The 14,187-nt window shown below is 38.2% G+C and overlaps 1 protein-coding gene across 4 annotated transcripts in view; it reads left to right on the top strand.

Moving 5' to 3' along the window:
- Positions 1-13,931, top strand: part of DSE (dermatan sulfate epimerase) — a 35,907-nt gene extending 21,976 nt beyond the window's left edge. For 2 of the 4 annotated variants that reach the window (XM_027745346.2, XM_039380146.1), the window contains exons 4-7: positions 2,485-2,738; positions 6,533-6,772; positions 8,662-8,869; positions 10,896-13,931. In XM_027745346.2, the coding sequence (XP_027601147.1) occupies positions 2,485-2,738; positions 6,533-6,772; positions 8,662-8,869; positions 10,896-12,654 (2,461 nt within the window). In that variant the 3' untranslated portion in view covers positions 12,655-13,931. Of the gene's footprint in view, positions 1-2,484; positions 2,739-5,118; positions 5,132-6,532; positions 6,773-8,661; positions 8,870-10,895 lie in introns of those variants that run through there. The other 2 variants (XM_039380150.1, XM_039380152.1) reach the window with 2 other exon arrangements.
- The last annotated feature ends 256 nt before the right edge of the window (positions 13,932-14,187 follow it).

Below are 14,187 nucleotides of genomic sequence, written 5' to 3'. Positions count from 1 at the left end.
ACATTGCCCGATTCCCTTGAAATTAGGTTAAGGGAGGGGTGCACTGATTTATAGCAGCTAGAGTTGTTACTTCAAAAGGGCTTCATTTTAAGAATGGATGTTGACTGTGGGTTTGTATGTTTAGAAATGAGCATCTTAAAATCATCATCTTTAATGTTCCAAGCAGAGGCCTTTAAAGTGAAATTTCCTGTACCCATTTGAACTCTGATTTCTGAATATGCAAAGGTTTAGTGAAAAGGAAAACTGAAAATACTTTGGAAATTAAGATTCATGATATAGATGATCAAAGGAATGTTCCTGTGTCAACGGATTACTGACAGGAATCATGGTACCGATGTGGCATATAATTGGCATAGAATGCAATTTTACTTTTACATACAAGACCAACAACATTTTAAGAGCTTTTTTAATTATAAGGAAAGATGAAAATAGAAATAGAGATGCAGAGAATTAACTGAGATTGACAAATAACCAGTTAACTCAGATTTTCAACTTTTGTGCCTCAGTGACGGGGTGGCACTTACTGCCATGGTCTAGTTTACAAGATGGCATTAGGTCAAAGGTTGTGCTCAGTAATCTCAGAGGTCTTTTCCAACCTAGTTCATTCTGTGATAAAAAAATCTAAAGAGTCAGAAAGGTTGCCTGCCCAGTTCAGCTATGCTTTTTTCCAGTGTATCTGGAAATACAGAAAGAATGAGCATCTTAAAAAAGCATGTAAATATCTTGGTTTACAGGTTTGCAGGTTTTTTGCACAACAGTCGAGAGAAAGCATAAGTAGGAAATTTTACAGATGCTTTGACAGTTATTTTTTACCATACTTATAGCTGTCTGTCTTAATACTGTTCATAACCATTTTCTGTCAGTGCCTGTTAGCCAAGAAAATTATGCAAACAAAATAATCTAGTCCAGTAAAAACCATAGTTCAAAAAAAAAAAAAGTCAAATCCTTCTGCACAATCCTGAGAGCATTCATGTGTTTAATTGAAAATCTGTGAGACAAATATCTCGTTTAAAAAAAGGAAAAAAGAATGTTTAACTTCACTTACCAGAAGATGGGATCAAAGCTGAGAAGGGGAACAGTTAAAACTCTGGAAATTCAGCAAATCAAAAAGCATACAGAGGCTTTCCTTACATATAAATATAAATGTGCCAAGTTTATTTGAGTTCTTCCAATGATGTTAAATATACTGAAATAAAAATTAAATGTAACTTTTTCCCACTTCCACGTGTTTTACTATTGCTGCAGTGTCCTAGACTGATGATCGTAATTTCTACATGGTTTATTAATGCATTTCGAATGCAAATAAATGCTTCCGTAGCAGAATGATGATATTATGATTTTTTTTTAATCTTTTGATGTTTTTTCTCATCTGCTCATACTGCTGCTTACACGAACTAAGATGAAATCATATTTACAGAGTCATAGAATAGTCAAAGCTGGAATGTGCGTGCCTTCAGGAGAACACCACAATATCCACTGATTGCAGGAGGACACTCTCCCATCTCAACTATTTAAAATTAATTTCTGTAATAAAAAATATATTGCAAAGAAAGTGAAAGAGGAGAACAAGCCTAAAAGCAACTGATGACTGTTCAGTTTATCAAAGTTTATTTTTTCTATGTATTCCTTCGCATTTCCTTTTCTGTCAAACCATGGCCTGGAAGTACTGTAAGTACTGTAAAACTAAAGTCTTTGACACACAATATATGCTTGATTTAAGACAAATATTTCTTCTACACTACCTCCATTATGAATTTTCTTGGTATAAATTTACTGTTTTATGAAGTTCAGTGTAATCATTGGGTACAAGCCAGTAGTTCCTAGAAAATAATTTTGAGTAGTGACAGCATTTTATCTCTATCTTAGCATTAAAAAACCCACATTGTTTAGTAAATATGCTAATTTGAACTGTAGTTATGAAAGTAAATTTCATCTTCTCTGCTTTTACCTTGAATGCATTTGGGAAATGAGGAAACAGTATAATCAGTTATTTTATTATACTTGCTTTAAAGACAGCTTTAATCCCAGAGGCACCGTTTATTAACAATTGTCTCGTCTGGAAAAGAAAACAGGTTTGTTACAGGAGGTTGTAGGAGTATAAACTATGGGATATTACTTTATCACAAAAATTATGTGAATCTTGCTCCAGATGAATAGATTCCATTGCTGTACGATCAGTATTCTACCTATCTTTCTCCTAGCAAAACCCAGTATATTTTTTTAATCTTTAATTTTTTAAAAAATGTTTAATCTTTAGCAACTTAATCTTTCTAATAAAATTAATGACCTATGAAGGTTAATGTTGTCCATACTTGGGACAGAAAGAAATGATCTTAGAGACTTGGTAAGTATTTTACTACTGTGCTAAAATTCAACATGAATGGTCTACTTCAGAGACATTAAATCGTATATATATCTCAGTACAGTAAGGGAGAAAACTAAGTAGGTGAAACTCAATGAACTGGTGTCTTTCTTTCTTGACAGGCTAGTGAAGGATGCCCCGTGGGATGAGGTCCCTCTTGCTCACTCCTTGGTTGGTTTTGCCACTGCATATGACTTCTTGTACAGCTATCTTAGCAAGATTCAACAGGAGAGATTTCTTGAAGTAATTGCCAATGCCTCGGGATATATGTATGAAACATCCTACAGACGTGGATGGGGCTTCCAGTACCTTCACAACCACCAGCCTACCAACTGTGTGGCCCTGCTAGCTGGAAGCCTGGTTCTGATGAATCAAGGTATGTGCTAAACCATAAGAATGTTTTTTCTGAAGTGTATCAACTAAAATCAGTCATTTATGCAACAAAGGTCAGGATTTGATAAAAGTGCTTCTGAGTGTATAGCAGTATTGGGTTTGCTCTTTCACTGCTTAGTAAAATTTAATTTACTGAATAGAACAAAAGTTTGTGGGCAGATATACAAGGCCTAATATGTGTGTATATAAATTCAGATATCTAAGTGACTTTGAAATTCTTATCTCACATTTTATAAGAATTAAAAATCCCCTTGTGTACAGTCTGTCCAGTCCAGATTTACAGACAGCATCTTTAAGGGTAGATTATCAGCAAAAAGGGATGCACTTGGTCTCCTAACACAATGCATTGAAAGGTCAGCGGTCAGAAACACCCCACACTTTGAGCTGGGAGCTAGAAAACAGGATAACCTGGAATTTTGTCCAAGACTTCTCTCTCCTGCGAGAGCTGCAAAAGTGTAACTTTACCAACACAAAGACCACAGCTCAGGACCTTTCTTTCCATCAGTCTTTTCTATGGAGATAAGCAGGACTTTACTTTTTTTCCTCTGAATTCTGCCCTTACATTCCACAACCATCATCCAAGAGGTGTCTGTTCCAGGTGTCCTTTTCTTTTCTTTGGGGACTTAAAACCATCCTTCCCGCTTCCAACTTGAAGACTCTGACCAGTTGATTTGAATGCTCTTCATAGGGGCTATCCCTCTCCTCCTGTCTAAGTGATACACAGTGTAAATGAGAATGCAAGTCACAGAGTCAGTGAGAGAGAGCAGGTAAGTGATCCTGACTTTAAACCCCATAGGTACTTCGGCTGAGAGGTGGAAGTCAGCTCCTGCTTTTATAAGAATGAATCAGTATTTTATCAGGTGGTTGTTTAATATGTGCTACAAGTATTTTGAAAACATGATTCCCAGTGGAACTACTTACTTACTGCAAGTCAAGGAAATTGTAGTTTCTGGATGCTGATGACGTTGCCAGGCTGTTCAGCTCTGCCAGGCAAAGGCACATCTGCACATCGTTGGAGCTTTCAAATGACCAAAGAAGTGTGACAAAAAATTGTGGCACCGACTGTGTTTGCAGGGTCATCTTCTTGTCAAGTGCTTGTGGGAACAAGCACATTGACTGATATGTATATGCTGAGAAGCATCAAGAGCATGTGTGGAAGTTATTCCCTATCCTCCTGTCTTGCTGTCTACAGATTGAAGACTCAGGCCATGTTGATTCATTGGGTTTTGCTAAATTTCATAAAATTCCATCCTTCCCCAAGCCTTCATTAGTGCAGAAAGCTGGCAGTTTGTGAGATGACTTTGCTTTTCATTAGAATATAGACCGTAAGTATGCTTTGTGCCAAACAATAGTAACATCACAAAGTTGGGCAATATTTCTTTCACTAAAGATTGGTGAGGGTTATTTGGGGGGAAAATAAAAAGGAAAAAAGCAGCAAATTTATGAATTCTTGAGCAATTTGGAAAATAGTGGTAATATTTCAAATGAAAATAGGTCAATACAGACTGTATATTTCTAAACTAAAGTTCTATTGTTTTCAATACAAAGCAACTTTATTTTTTAAAAAATGGAAACATAAATGAAGTTTTTCTATTGGTCTAAGACAAAAGGAAGATTTTTTAAAAAAACTGTCATTCCAATATGAAAGGCTTAATCTGAAGAAATTAAAAAAAAAGGAATGGGAGAAAGAGAATGAACATAATATACTTCCTGTATCAGGTACATAGCAATTGCAAATAATGTATCCCAGTGTTGACCTTTCTTACAAAAAGTTTAAATTCCAGTTAATAACTTTAAACACAATTAAGCTGTTGAAGCTTCCAGAGACTAAATAGCCAGACTTAATAGATAGACTAAATAGACAGACTAAATAGATAGACTTATAAGCCTTTAAACATTGCCATAAGACTGAAAAAAACGAATTTGAATGACTCCTAGCACATGCATGTATTGAAGACTTTATACTCAGACACTCAGATATTCAAAATAGAAACTTGAGTTAGGCCTTGATATATCTAGTAGATACATGGTTTATAGCCTGCTAAGTTTAGGTGAGATTAGTTGTGGTTTGTTGTGTAGCCTGACAGAGCATTGAGTCTTTTACTTTTTTCATTTCAGGGTGTTCTTTTAGTATACTACGTGTATAGCACTATAGCATAGACGTACACTAAGTAAACAGAACATTGATGCATTACAGTGGTAAATGTGCTGAACCCTGGCAAATAACATTCTTGCAGCAGTCAAAAACCAGCTTTTATGGCTGTTACGTCATAAGGGAAAACAAGAGCGAGAACATTCAGGATTTTATTCCAGTAGACTGATGTGCTGCCAACTCCATCAGAGTAATGAAGTAGTGTCATGATATCTGTGAGTAAAGTAAGCGGAAATAAGTAGTATCACCTGTCCCTGTTACTCAGGCCTTCCCCATCATAGTTTTCTTTTTAGCCAGCCAATAAAATTACCATGTTAGACTCAGGTTGTCTGTTTTGTTTAGATACTGCTATTTTTTTTTACTCTGTTGACTGAGCAGGATTTGGCAGCCTTGACTAGCAGGAGGTCGGAATTGCTCATCACTCTGCTGAGCAAAAATACAGTATTTGTGCCAATGAGAGGAAACACTTTGTAACAGGATTGAATGTAGGTCCTACTCCCGTAGCCTGGCACATGTGCTTCATTCAGCAGGCACCGCTTCACCACACCATGGGGTAGAATGTTTGCCAGCTGGGCTTTGCTATAGGGTGGAATTAAGTCTGGTTAAATCTGTGTTCAGACACTGAGTTGGGAGAACACTAAGTTGCCACATAGAAGCACAAGGCAAATGATCTCTGTGTAGTTCTACTTTTCTTGCTACTCAGTCCAAAAGAAAATAAGAGAAGGCACGTAGCCTTTCCTCTGCTGGGTTCCATGTGCTGACTTCTGCAATACATAAATGCAGTACTGAGGCTGTTGTGCTTGTGCTTAGTGAAGGCAGACAGGGCCTGAGAAGGTTTCTCGTGACCTCTTCCCATCTTTTGATTTGTGTAGAGCAGACCAAAATTGTAAAATCTATGAAATGCTTTTCTGTAGAGAAACTATAACTGCTTAGGACTTGTATATTTGAAGGCTGAGAATTTACCTAGTTGGAAGATTTATTTTATTCTGGAATTGAGGAATCTGCTTTTGGAAGTAATAATGTAAAACTCTTCCAAAATAAATTATATTTGGATAACCCTTTGGATTGTACAACAAACTGAAAATGTAACTAGAACAGAGAAGGTCTTAAAATAGAGCATGAGTTAGTAGAATATCAGTTAACTGTAGCTCAAGTGTGAACTTTTTTGCATTTTTAAACTCTAGGGATCTCCTTACCACACTGTCAATCCTGCCAGTAAAAATGACTGATTAGAATTGTTGCATTACTGGAGCCCTCTAGTGGGGCTATGTGTTTGTTTTCATAGGGCTTTAATTTGAAATGCAATAGTCTTGGCTTGACTCTTCCTTTTTTCATGTCCTGAATTCATTAAAGAAATTTTCATTTTAAGTTGTAAAGCATAATCCTACATTATTAGCAAAAGATGTGTGGTAGATTTTCCCCTGCTCATGTGACTTTGCTTTGCTGTGTTTAAATACTGTGGTTTATATTTCACCCTAGAACTACAGGGATGCTGCAGCAGTAGGTTGTATTATAGAGCTCTAGATTGCAGATTCCTTGCTGTAAAGGACACTGTGGGAGTACAAATGGCACCCTCTATGACCCGTTGCGTTCTAATTAGTTTTGCCAACGTCTTTTTCTTTCAGGCTACCTTCAGGAAGCTTACTTGTGGACCAAGCAAGTGTTGGCAATCATGGAGAAGTCAGTAGTCCTGCTGCAGGAGGTCACAGATGGCTCCCTCTATGAAGGGGTGGCTTATGGCAGCTACACAACGAGATCGCTCTTTCAGTACATGTTTCTTGTCCAAAGGCATTTTGACATCAATCACTTCAGCCACCCTTGGCTCAAGCAGCACTTTGCATTTATGTACAGGACTGTCCTGCCAGGTAGGTCCTTTGGGTAAATGAAGATGAATCAGGCATTGGAATGGGCTGCCCAGAGAGGTGGTGGATTCACCATCCCTGGAGATTTTTAAATGCAGATTGGATGTGGCACTGAGTGCCATGATCTAGTAAATGGACTGGATTTGGACCAAGGGTTGGACTCGATGATCTCGGAGGTCTTTTCCAACCCAATCGATTCTATGATTCTATGATTCTAATTTTTGAAGCATCAATATATTTCATACTTGTAATAGGCCATTTTAAAACAACCACTGTACTTGGATTTTTTAAAATAAACATTTCCTTGGATTTTACCTTCATCATTCATCAAAACAGTGACATCTTATCACTGCCTATTAGAGATCAATTCTGGCTTTTAAAATTGGTGGAAATATTGAAACATCAGTTGGGAGAAAAAGCAATCCTTCAGAATTTGATTTCTGGTTTTCAAAGTTTGCTGGGGTTTTCTGTTTGAAAAATAATAATCTTTGAGATTCTTCTTGATTTTTCCTTTGCCAAAAATTATTACACTGAAAGATTAGTTGAAAGAAATAGTAAATGATTAAGCCAACGTAAAAGTACTAGTAAAGTATAAAAATTTTTTACATGATCACCAGTTTTCCACTAAACAGTAAAATAGATTTTTATGTCACATTTATTAAAATATTTTTATTATACTTTGAAAAAGTTATTTACTCAAATGATAAATTTTTGTGCTCAGTCCAGGGGTACATGAACCATTTTCATTTGTCAGTGTGAGAGTTTAACATAAATATCTGACAATCACTGATGGGTAAATTTTGAAGACTTTTTAGTATTTCTCTTGCTGTATCTCTCCACTGTCTTACAATATGTTTCAGCATCTCTGATTTGAAGTCCAAGTTGTGACCGAAAGATGAAGATATGCAAATACAAAACCAGCTAGATTGCTGGTTTCTTCTTTCAGAAGAGATTTAGTTTCGGGAAGTCTTGCAAGTTTTTGATGATGGTTTTATCATATAATCATAGGATGGTTTGGGTTGGAGAGGACCTGAAAGATCATCTAATTCCAACTCCCCTACTGTAGTCAGGGGCACCTTCCACTAGCCCAGGTTGCTCAAAACCCGGTCCAGCTTGACCCGAACACTTCCAGGGACAGGACATCCAGAACTTCTCTGGGCAACCTGTTCCAGTTCCTCACCATCCTCACAGGAAAGAGCTTCTTCCTTATATCTAAACTAGGTCTACCCTCTTTCATTTTAAAGCTGTTACCCCTTGTGTTGCTTATTTTCAGAACAATTCATTAGGAACTTATGTTGCTCAAATTCCTGGTTAAAAAACTGTGATAACTTTCTTGGAACTTCAGATCTGTCCATGTGTGGGGGGCTGAGTGCAGCTTTGGCATGCCAGTATAGGCACATAAGGAATTGTGCTGACTCCTTGTGAGACCTCAGGCATCCACTGGGGAGAGGTTCCAAAGAGCAAAATGAGCTCATGCTGACTGTTTCAAAGTGAAGCTGATTTTTTTTCCTTGAGGGCACCTCTGGTTTTTTGCTTTAGAGAGTATAGATTCACATAAGAAAAGTGAAAGCTGTAAAGACAAAGAGAAAGTTACCTCTGCCAGATTTGGGTGAGGAGAAGAAGTATATGAGACATGGTATCTTACATTTAGTGTAGTACATTTTGTGTAGTGACTGTAGCCCAAAGCCAAAGAAGAAAGGTAAATATGCAAGTCAGCTACAGCAGAAAGAAACAGCTGCTGTGTAACCTATTTAAGGTTCATTTAAAGCAAGTCTATAAACATCTGAAAAGGGTGCTTCTGTTTGTACCACTTGGCTTTACTGTCATGCTTTACAATTGCATATTTTTTGTTTATTTGTTCTTTATTACATTCCTTTTCGCTTTTTCCCAAGGGTTTCAGAGAACTGTGGCCATCGCGGATTCCAACTATAACTGGTTCTATGGGCCAGAGAGCCAGCTGGTGTTTCTCGACAAATTTGTCATGCGCAATGGCAGTGGAAACTGGTTGGCAGAGCAGATCAGAAGGAACCGAGTGGTGGAGGGCCCAGGGACACCATCCAAAGGGCAGAGGTGGTGCACTCTCCACACTGAATTTCTCTGGTATGAAAGGGAATGAGTGGGCTCAAAAGGAACCTGACAGCTGTTTGCTGTTAGTGATAATTCATTATCTGTAGATTTGTAGAAGCTGAGATCAGGCTGTCCATGTGCCACCCAGAGTCATTAGGCACAGAAGAGCTTCTTCACTTAGCACAGATGCACTGTATGGGTTGCTACTGGGAACACCTTGGTCTTGTCCTACATCTGCTTTTATGGTTTCTTTCCATTGTCTATTGCTTTTATAGAATTGCTTGTATTGAATACAGGCAGTTCCAAAGGAAGTGAAAATTTGCCTATATGTAGTCTTTTTTTTTATTTGGCCTGTTCTAATGTTTTTTAATCCTGTCGTGTTCTTTTATAATTAATTAGGTGAATATTTAAAGCATAGTTTTCTTTCAAAAGCTTTAAGAAATACTATTAACTTTCTTTTAAAAGCTGAAGTAATGTAAACAGTAAGGCTATTGTTAGCTGGTTTTGCACACTTACTTGCAAGTTATGCTTGGAAAAAAATGCCATGATAGATGACTAGATCCATATTTTTCCATGTAATTTACAGCTCTGCTAACTTCTATGTCAATCTTCTAAAAGTAAGAAATTAAAAGATCCAAAAGGCCTTAGATACACATATGAATTCTCACAGTTTGGGGAGATAAGTGCATTTTTGAGGAGTTAGTATAGCTCTATTTCTCTCTCTTGCAAGAAAAATATTGTTGAATATCCGTTGTTCTGCATTTATGATATGCACATTAGAATGTGTTTGTTCGGCTTCAAGCAGCCTTCATCTTGTTATTTTCAAAATACAGAGTCTATTCTCTGCAACGTCATTCCATAATTGTTTTCTCCTGCGTCTTCATGGAAATCCTGGGAATTTATGCTTAAAAAATTCATTTCGATGTAAAAAGGAAAGCAATTTTTAAGAGCACCTGAGTAGAAAAAAAAATTATCTGAATATTCCAACAGTTGCCTTTGCCCTGTGCTGCAGTGTTGCTCTTGTGATGAGCGTGTCCATTTGCATTAGAGTTTCAGGGAAGACATCTGCTTTTAGAGGAATCTCCATCAAGGACTGGTACATACAGAGCAGGCTCACAGTGCTGGTTGGAATTACCCCAAGCCATATGCAGGATCTGAGCTGAAGCTCCTGACAGAAGGGCCTGACAGAAGCTCCTGGTTAGATGTAGAGAATAAATCTGATGAGGAACCGTCTAACAGAAATATTACTGGGCTTAATAATGGGTTTGTTTATTTTGATTGCTAAAAAACAATGCCAGAAGGTTAGGTTTTCTTTTCCATGGTTGTTCTGTTTTGTTTTGGTTTTTTGCTGTTTTAACTCCCATAGATGAAATAAAGCAAAAATTTTAAGCATTGTAGCCTTTTCTGGAGTTAAGACCTCTCTTTACACCAAATATCTTACGTCTTCCAACTTATACAAGAAAACCATGTAAATTTTGCTTCAGCCTAGTTTAGAGAAAGAAACTAACATACATTAACTGACATAAATAATAAACATGTATCCTTTTCATTAATTTTTAATTTACTGCTAATTCTGCTTGAAGACTACAGACTTCTGTAATCATCATTTTGGGGAAACAGATACTGTGCTTCTCTTCGTTAAGTAGTCAATAAATAGATGCAAATGTTGATGTCTAGTGGAGAATAGACAGTGTCTACAGCCTGCTTCTAATTTGCCTTTTTAAAAGATCTGTATTGCATTCAGTAGTTTTATGAATATATAAGACAAAACATGGCTAGTTTGAAATTAGTGGTACTCTTATTTTTGAACTGCAGAGAAACTGCTTGCTTTAAATGCAGAGCAGATGCTTTCAGCTGTTATTCTGTAAAAAGTGTACAACAAATTTGTGCAGGGATTAGTATGATAAATATCATTACAACTATATGATTAGGAAGCGTAATGAGGGCTTTATATTGTTGGCTTGCTCCTTGATGTAACTATTGAATCATTTTTTGAGTTTTGTACAGGTTGAAACTGGTCAAGTGGTTTTTAAACCCATTTTTCTCATCTTTTTGGCAGGTATGATGCAAGTTTGCGCTCTGTACCTCCACCAGACTATGGGGTTCCTAAGCTGCATTATTTTGAGGACTGGGGAGTAGTAACCTATGGAAGTGCTTTGCCGGCTGAAATCAACAGGCCTTTCCTTTCCTTCAAGTCAGGAAAGCTGGGAGGACGTGCAATATATGATATTGTTCATAAGAACAAGTACAAAGAGTGGATCAAGGGGTGGAGGAACTTTAACGCTGGCCATGAGCACCCGGACCAGAACTCCTTTACTTTCGCTCCCAATGGTGTACCTTTCATAACTGAAGCTCTGTATGGGCCAAAATATACTTTCTTTAATAATGTGTTGATGTTTTCCCCTGCTGTGTCTAAGAGCTGCTTCTCCCCATGGGAAGGGCAGATTACAGAAGACTGTTCCTCAAAGTGGCTTAAATATAAACATGATTTGGCTGGCGACTGTCAGGGACGAGTGGTTGCTGCCATGGAGAGAAGTGGGGTGGTTTTTATCAGGGGAGAAGGAGTGGGTGCATACAATCCGAAATTGAAGCTGAGAAAATTGCAACGAAACCTCATACTTCTCCATCCCCAGCTCCTCTTGCTAGTGGACCAAATCCACCTAGAAGATGACAGCCCTCTGGAGGCAGCGACCAGTTTCTTCCACAACGTGGATGTGCCTTTTGAAGAAACGGTTGTTGATGATGTCCACGGGGCCTTTATTAGGCACCGTGATGGGATATATAAGATGTACTGGATGGATGACACTGGCCACAGTGAGAAAGCCACCATTGCCTCAAGGATGTATCCCCGGGGCTACCCCTACAATGGAACAAACTATGTGAATGTAACGACCCTCTTGCGGCACCCGGTCACGAGGGCCATTTACCTTTTCATTGGGCCCTCTGTGGACGTGCAGAGCTTCACCGTCCATGGGGATTCTCCACAGCTGGATGTTTTTGTTACCACTGGTGAGCATGCCTATGCGGTGTACCTATGGCCTGCCGAGGATGGGTCCCGCTCTGCCTTTGCACAGGTTATTGCAGACCGCCAGAAAATTGTCTTTGACCGAGCCTCTGCCATTAGGAGCTCCGCAGTGCCAGAAGTGAAGGACTACATGGGGATCGTGGAGAGGAACCTGCAACATTTTAAGCCTGTTTTCCAGCAGCTCGAGAAGCAGATCCTGTCTCGTGTGCGCAACACGGCTAGCTTTAGGAAGACTGCTGAGCGCCTACTGAGGTTTTCAGATAAGAGACAGACAGAGGAGGCCATTGACAGGATATTTGCAATCTCACAGAGGCAGCAGCAGCGTGGCAAAGCAAAGAAAAACAGAAAGGTAGCCAAAGGCTACAAATTTGTTGATGCCGTTCCTGACATTTTTGCACAAATTGAGGTAAATGAAAGAAAAGTGCGACAAAAGGCACAGACTCAAGCACAAAAAGAGATGCCTGTAGATGAAGACGAGGAAATGAAAGATCTTCTGGATTTTGCAGATATCACTTATGTGAAGCACAAAACTGGGTTGTCAATCAAAGGCCGATCAGGGCTGGCACAGATGGTGACGACTGCTCGAAGTAGTGCTCCATCAATATCAGCTTCTTACACCCGCCTATTTCTAATTCTCAACATTGCTATTTTTTTTGTCATGTTAGCAATGCAGCTCACATATTTTCAGAAGGCCAAGAGACTGCATGGCCAAAGATGTCTGTATGCAATACTTTTAGTAGACAGCTGTATATTATTGTGGCTGTATTCTTCCTGTTCTCAGTCACAATGTTAGCAGAAGACCTCTACTAGTTGACCAGTTTATGGTCATATATGTCTATGCAAAAGCATTAACCCTAATAGGGCCAAAGTTTATCTTCTTTTTTTTTCTGAAACATTCCAAAAACAGCTGGGCAAAGATTGCTTTCAGAGCAGAAGGGATGAAAGAATAGGGCAAGCAATGAATATCTCAGAAAACTAAGTACTTAATAAGTACTCCTCCTTTGGGTTTTCAGTTGGGCCTCACTTCTGAGGGAATGTTGTGCTTTGTTCATCAGAGTTCAGTAATGTAAGTCGTAATTAATTTTTTGGTGAGAAGAGCCCTCTTAATAGATTTGTTTCTAAGGACTTTCTTTTTTATACGGAATTTGGTTTGCATGTAGTGAGTTTTCATTTCAGGCTGCTAGGGATGTCTCGGGACATTCTCTTAAGACGAGGACATTCAAACATAAGTGTACAAGTTGGATCTTAACATTAGACTTCATTTCTCTCTGCCAAACCAAACAATGGTTCAATATGATATAATTATTCACTCCTGTATAATTATTGCAGACCCTTATATCATGTTATTTCTTCCATGCTTTACAGTCTGGCACAGTGGGAAATGACAATCATGTCAGTACTTGCCAAGTGAGAGGCACAACACCTAGCAAGCAGTAGCAGAAGGTAAATACTGGGTTAACTCAAAGTAGAAAGGAACACAATTCTCAGGAAAAAAACCCTTTATGTTTTAGCCAAGTGTAGACTGTAGAAAGCTGAATGCTGTAGGATCTGTTCTCCACTTTACAAGGTAGGGTTTCACAAAAGTTTTCTATAGTTTGAAGCATGTCTTAGTAGGGAAATAATGTCCTAGATCACTGCCCTTCCATATGCAATTGTAAAAATACAAACAAAGAACCAAAGCAATCCTCTGGTAACCTCAGCAACTGTCAGTAAGGGGAAAAAAGTGTATTATGGAAGTATTTAATGTCTTTTTTCTGTTCACATGGCTAGAAAGAGGACAGTTAAAATTTTGTGTACAACCTGTTCTCTATAAAACACCAGCAAGGGTTCTGCAAGCTCTTGGTGGGTCCAGGTCAATTATTTGGGGATTAGTAGTAAATGGAATCATGCGGTTTATGACAAAAATAAGTCTGACATCTCCACATATATCCCCTTCTGTTCATTAAACTGATTTCAAGAATTCATAGCTATTTGAGAGAATGGAAGCTCTATGGAATTGGGACATACCTGTATGTCTTTACAGAAAAACAATTCTTCCAGTACATTTGCTAAATAAAAGCTTTATGATTATGTCTATGGAAAATTTGTTTGATTAAACTAATTTTCCTGGTAGTTACAGTAATGATGTTCATCAGCACTTGGTTCAAATCACAAACATGTTTCCTCTTCTTTACACCATTTAGATATATATTACCTACTTTACTCCTGTTAAGCCTTCTGCAAGTCTGTTTTGAAATGTGATAAGCTTTCCTTGTCTAAACAGCTTCAGTGAAGAGGTTCCAGCTACTGAGCCATTTCTGAGCAGTGTATTCACATACATGTGCAC

The sequence above is a fragment of the Pipra filicauda genome, unplaced genomic scaffold (assembly GCF_003945595.2).
Source record: "Pipra filicauda isolate LSUMZ 115617 unplaced genomic scaffold, ASM394559v2 scaffold106_size2291244_pilon, whole genome shotgun sequence".
Classification (NCBI taxonomy): Eukaryota; Metazoa; Chordata; class Aves; order Passeriformes; family Pipridae; genus Pipra; species Pipra filicauda.
The sequence above is the reverse complement of the archived record's forward strand: the minus strand, read 5'-3'. Positions and strand labels throughout refer to the sequence as shown.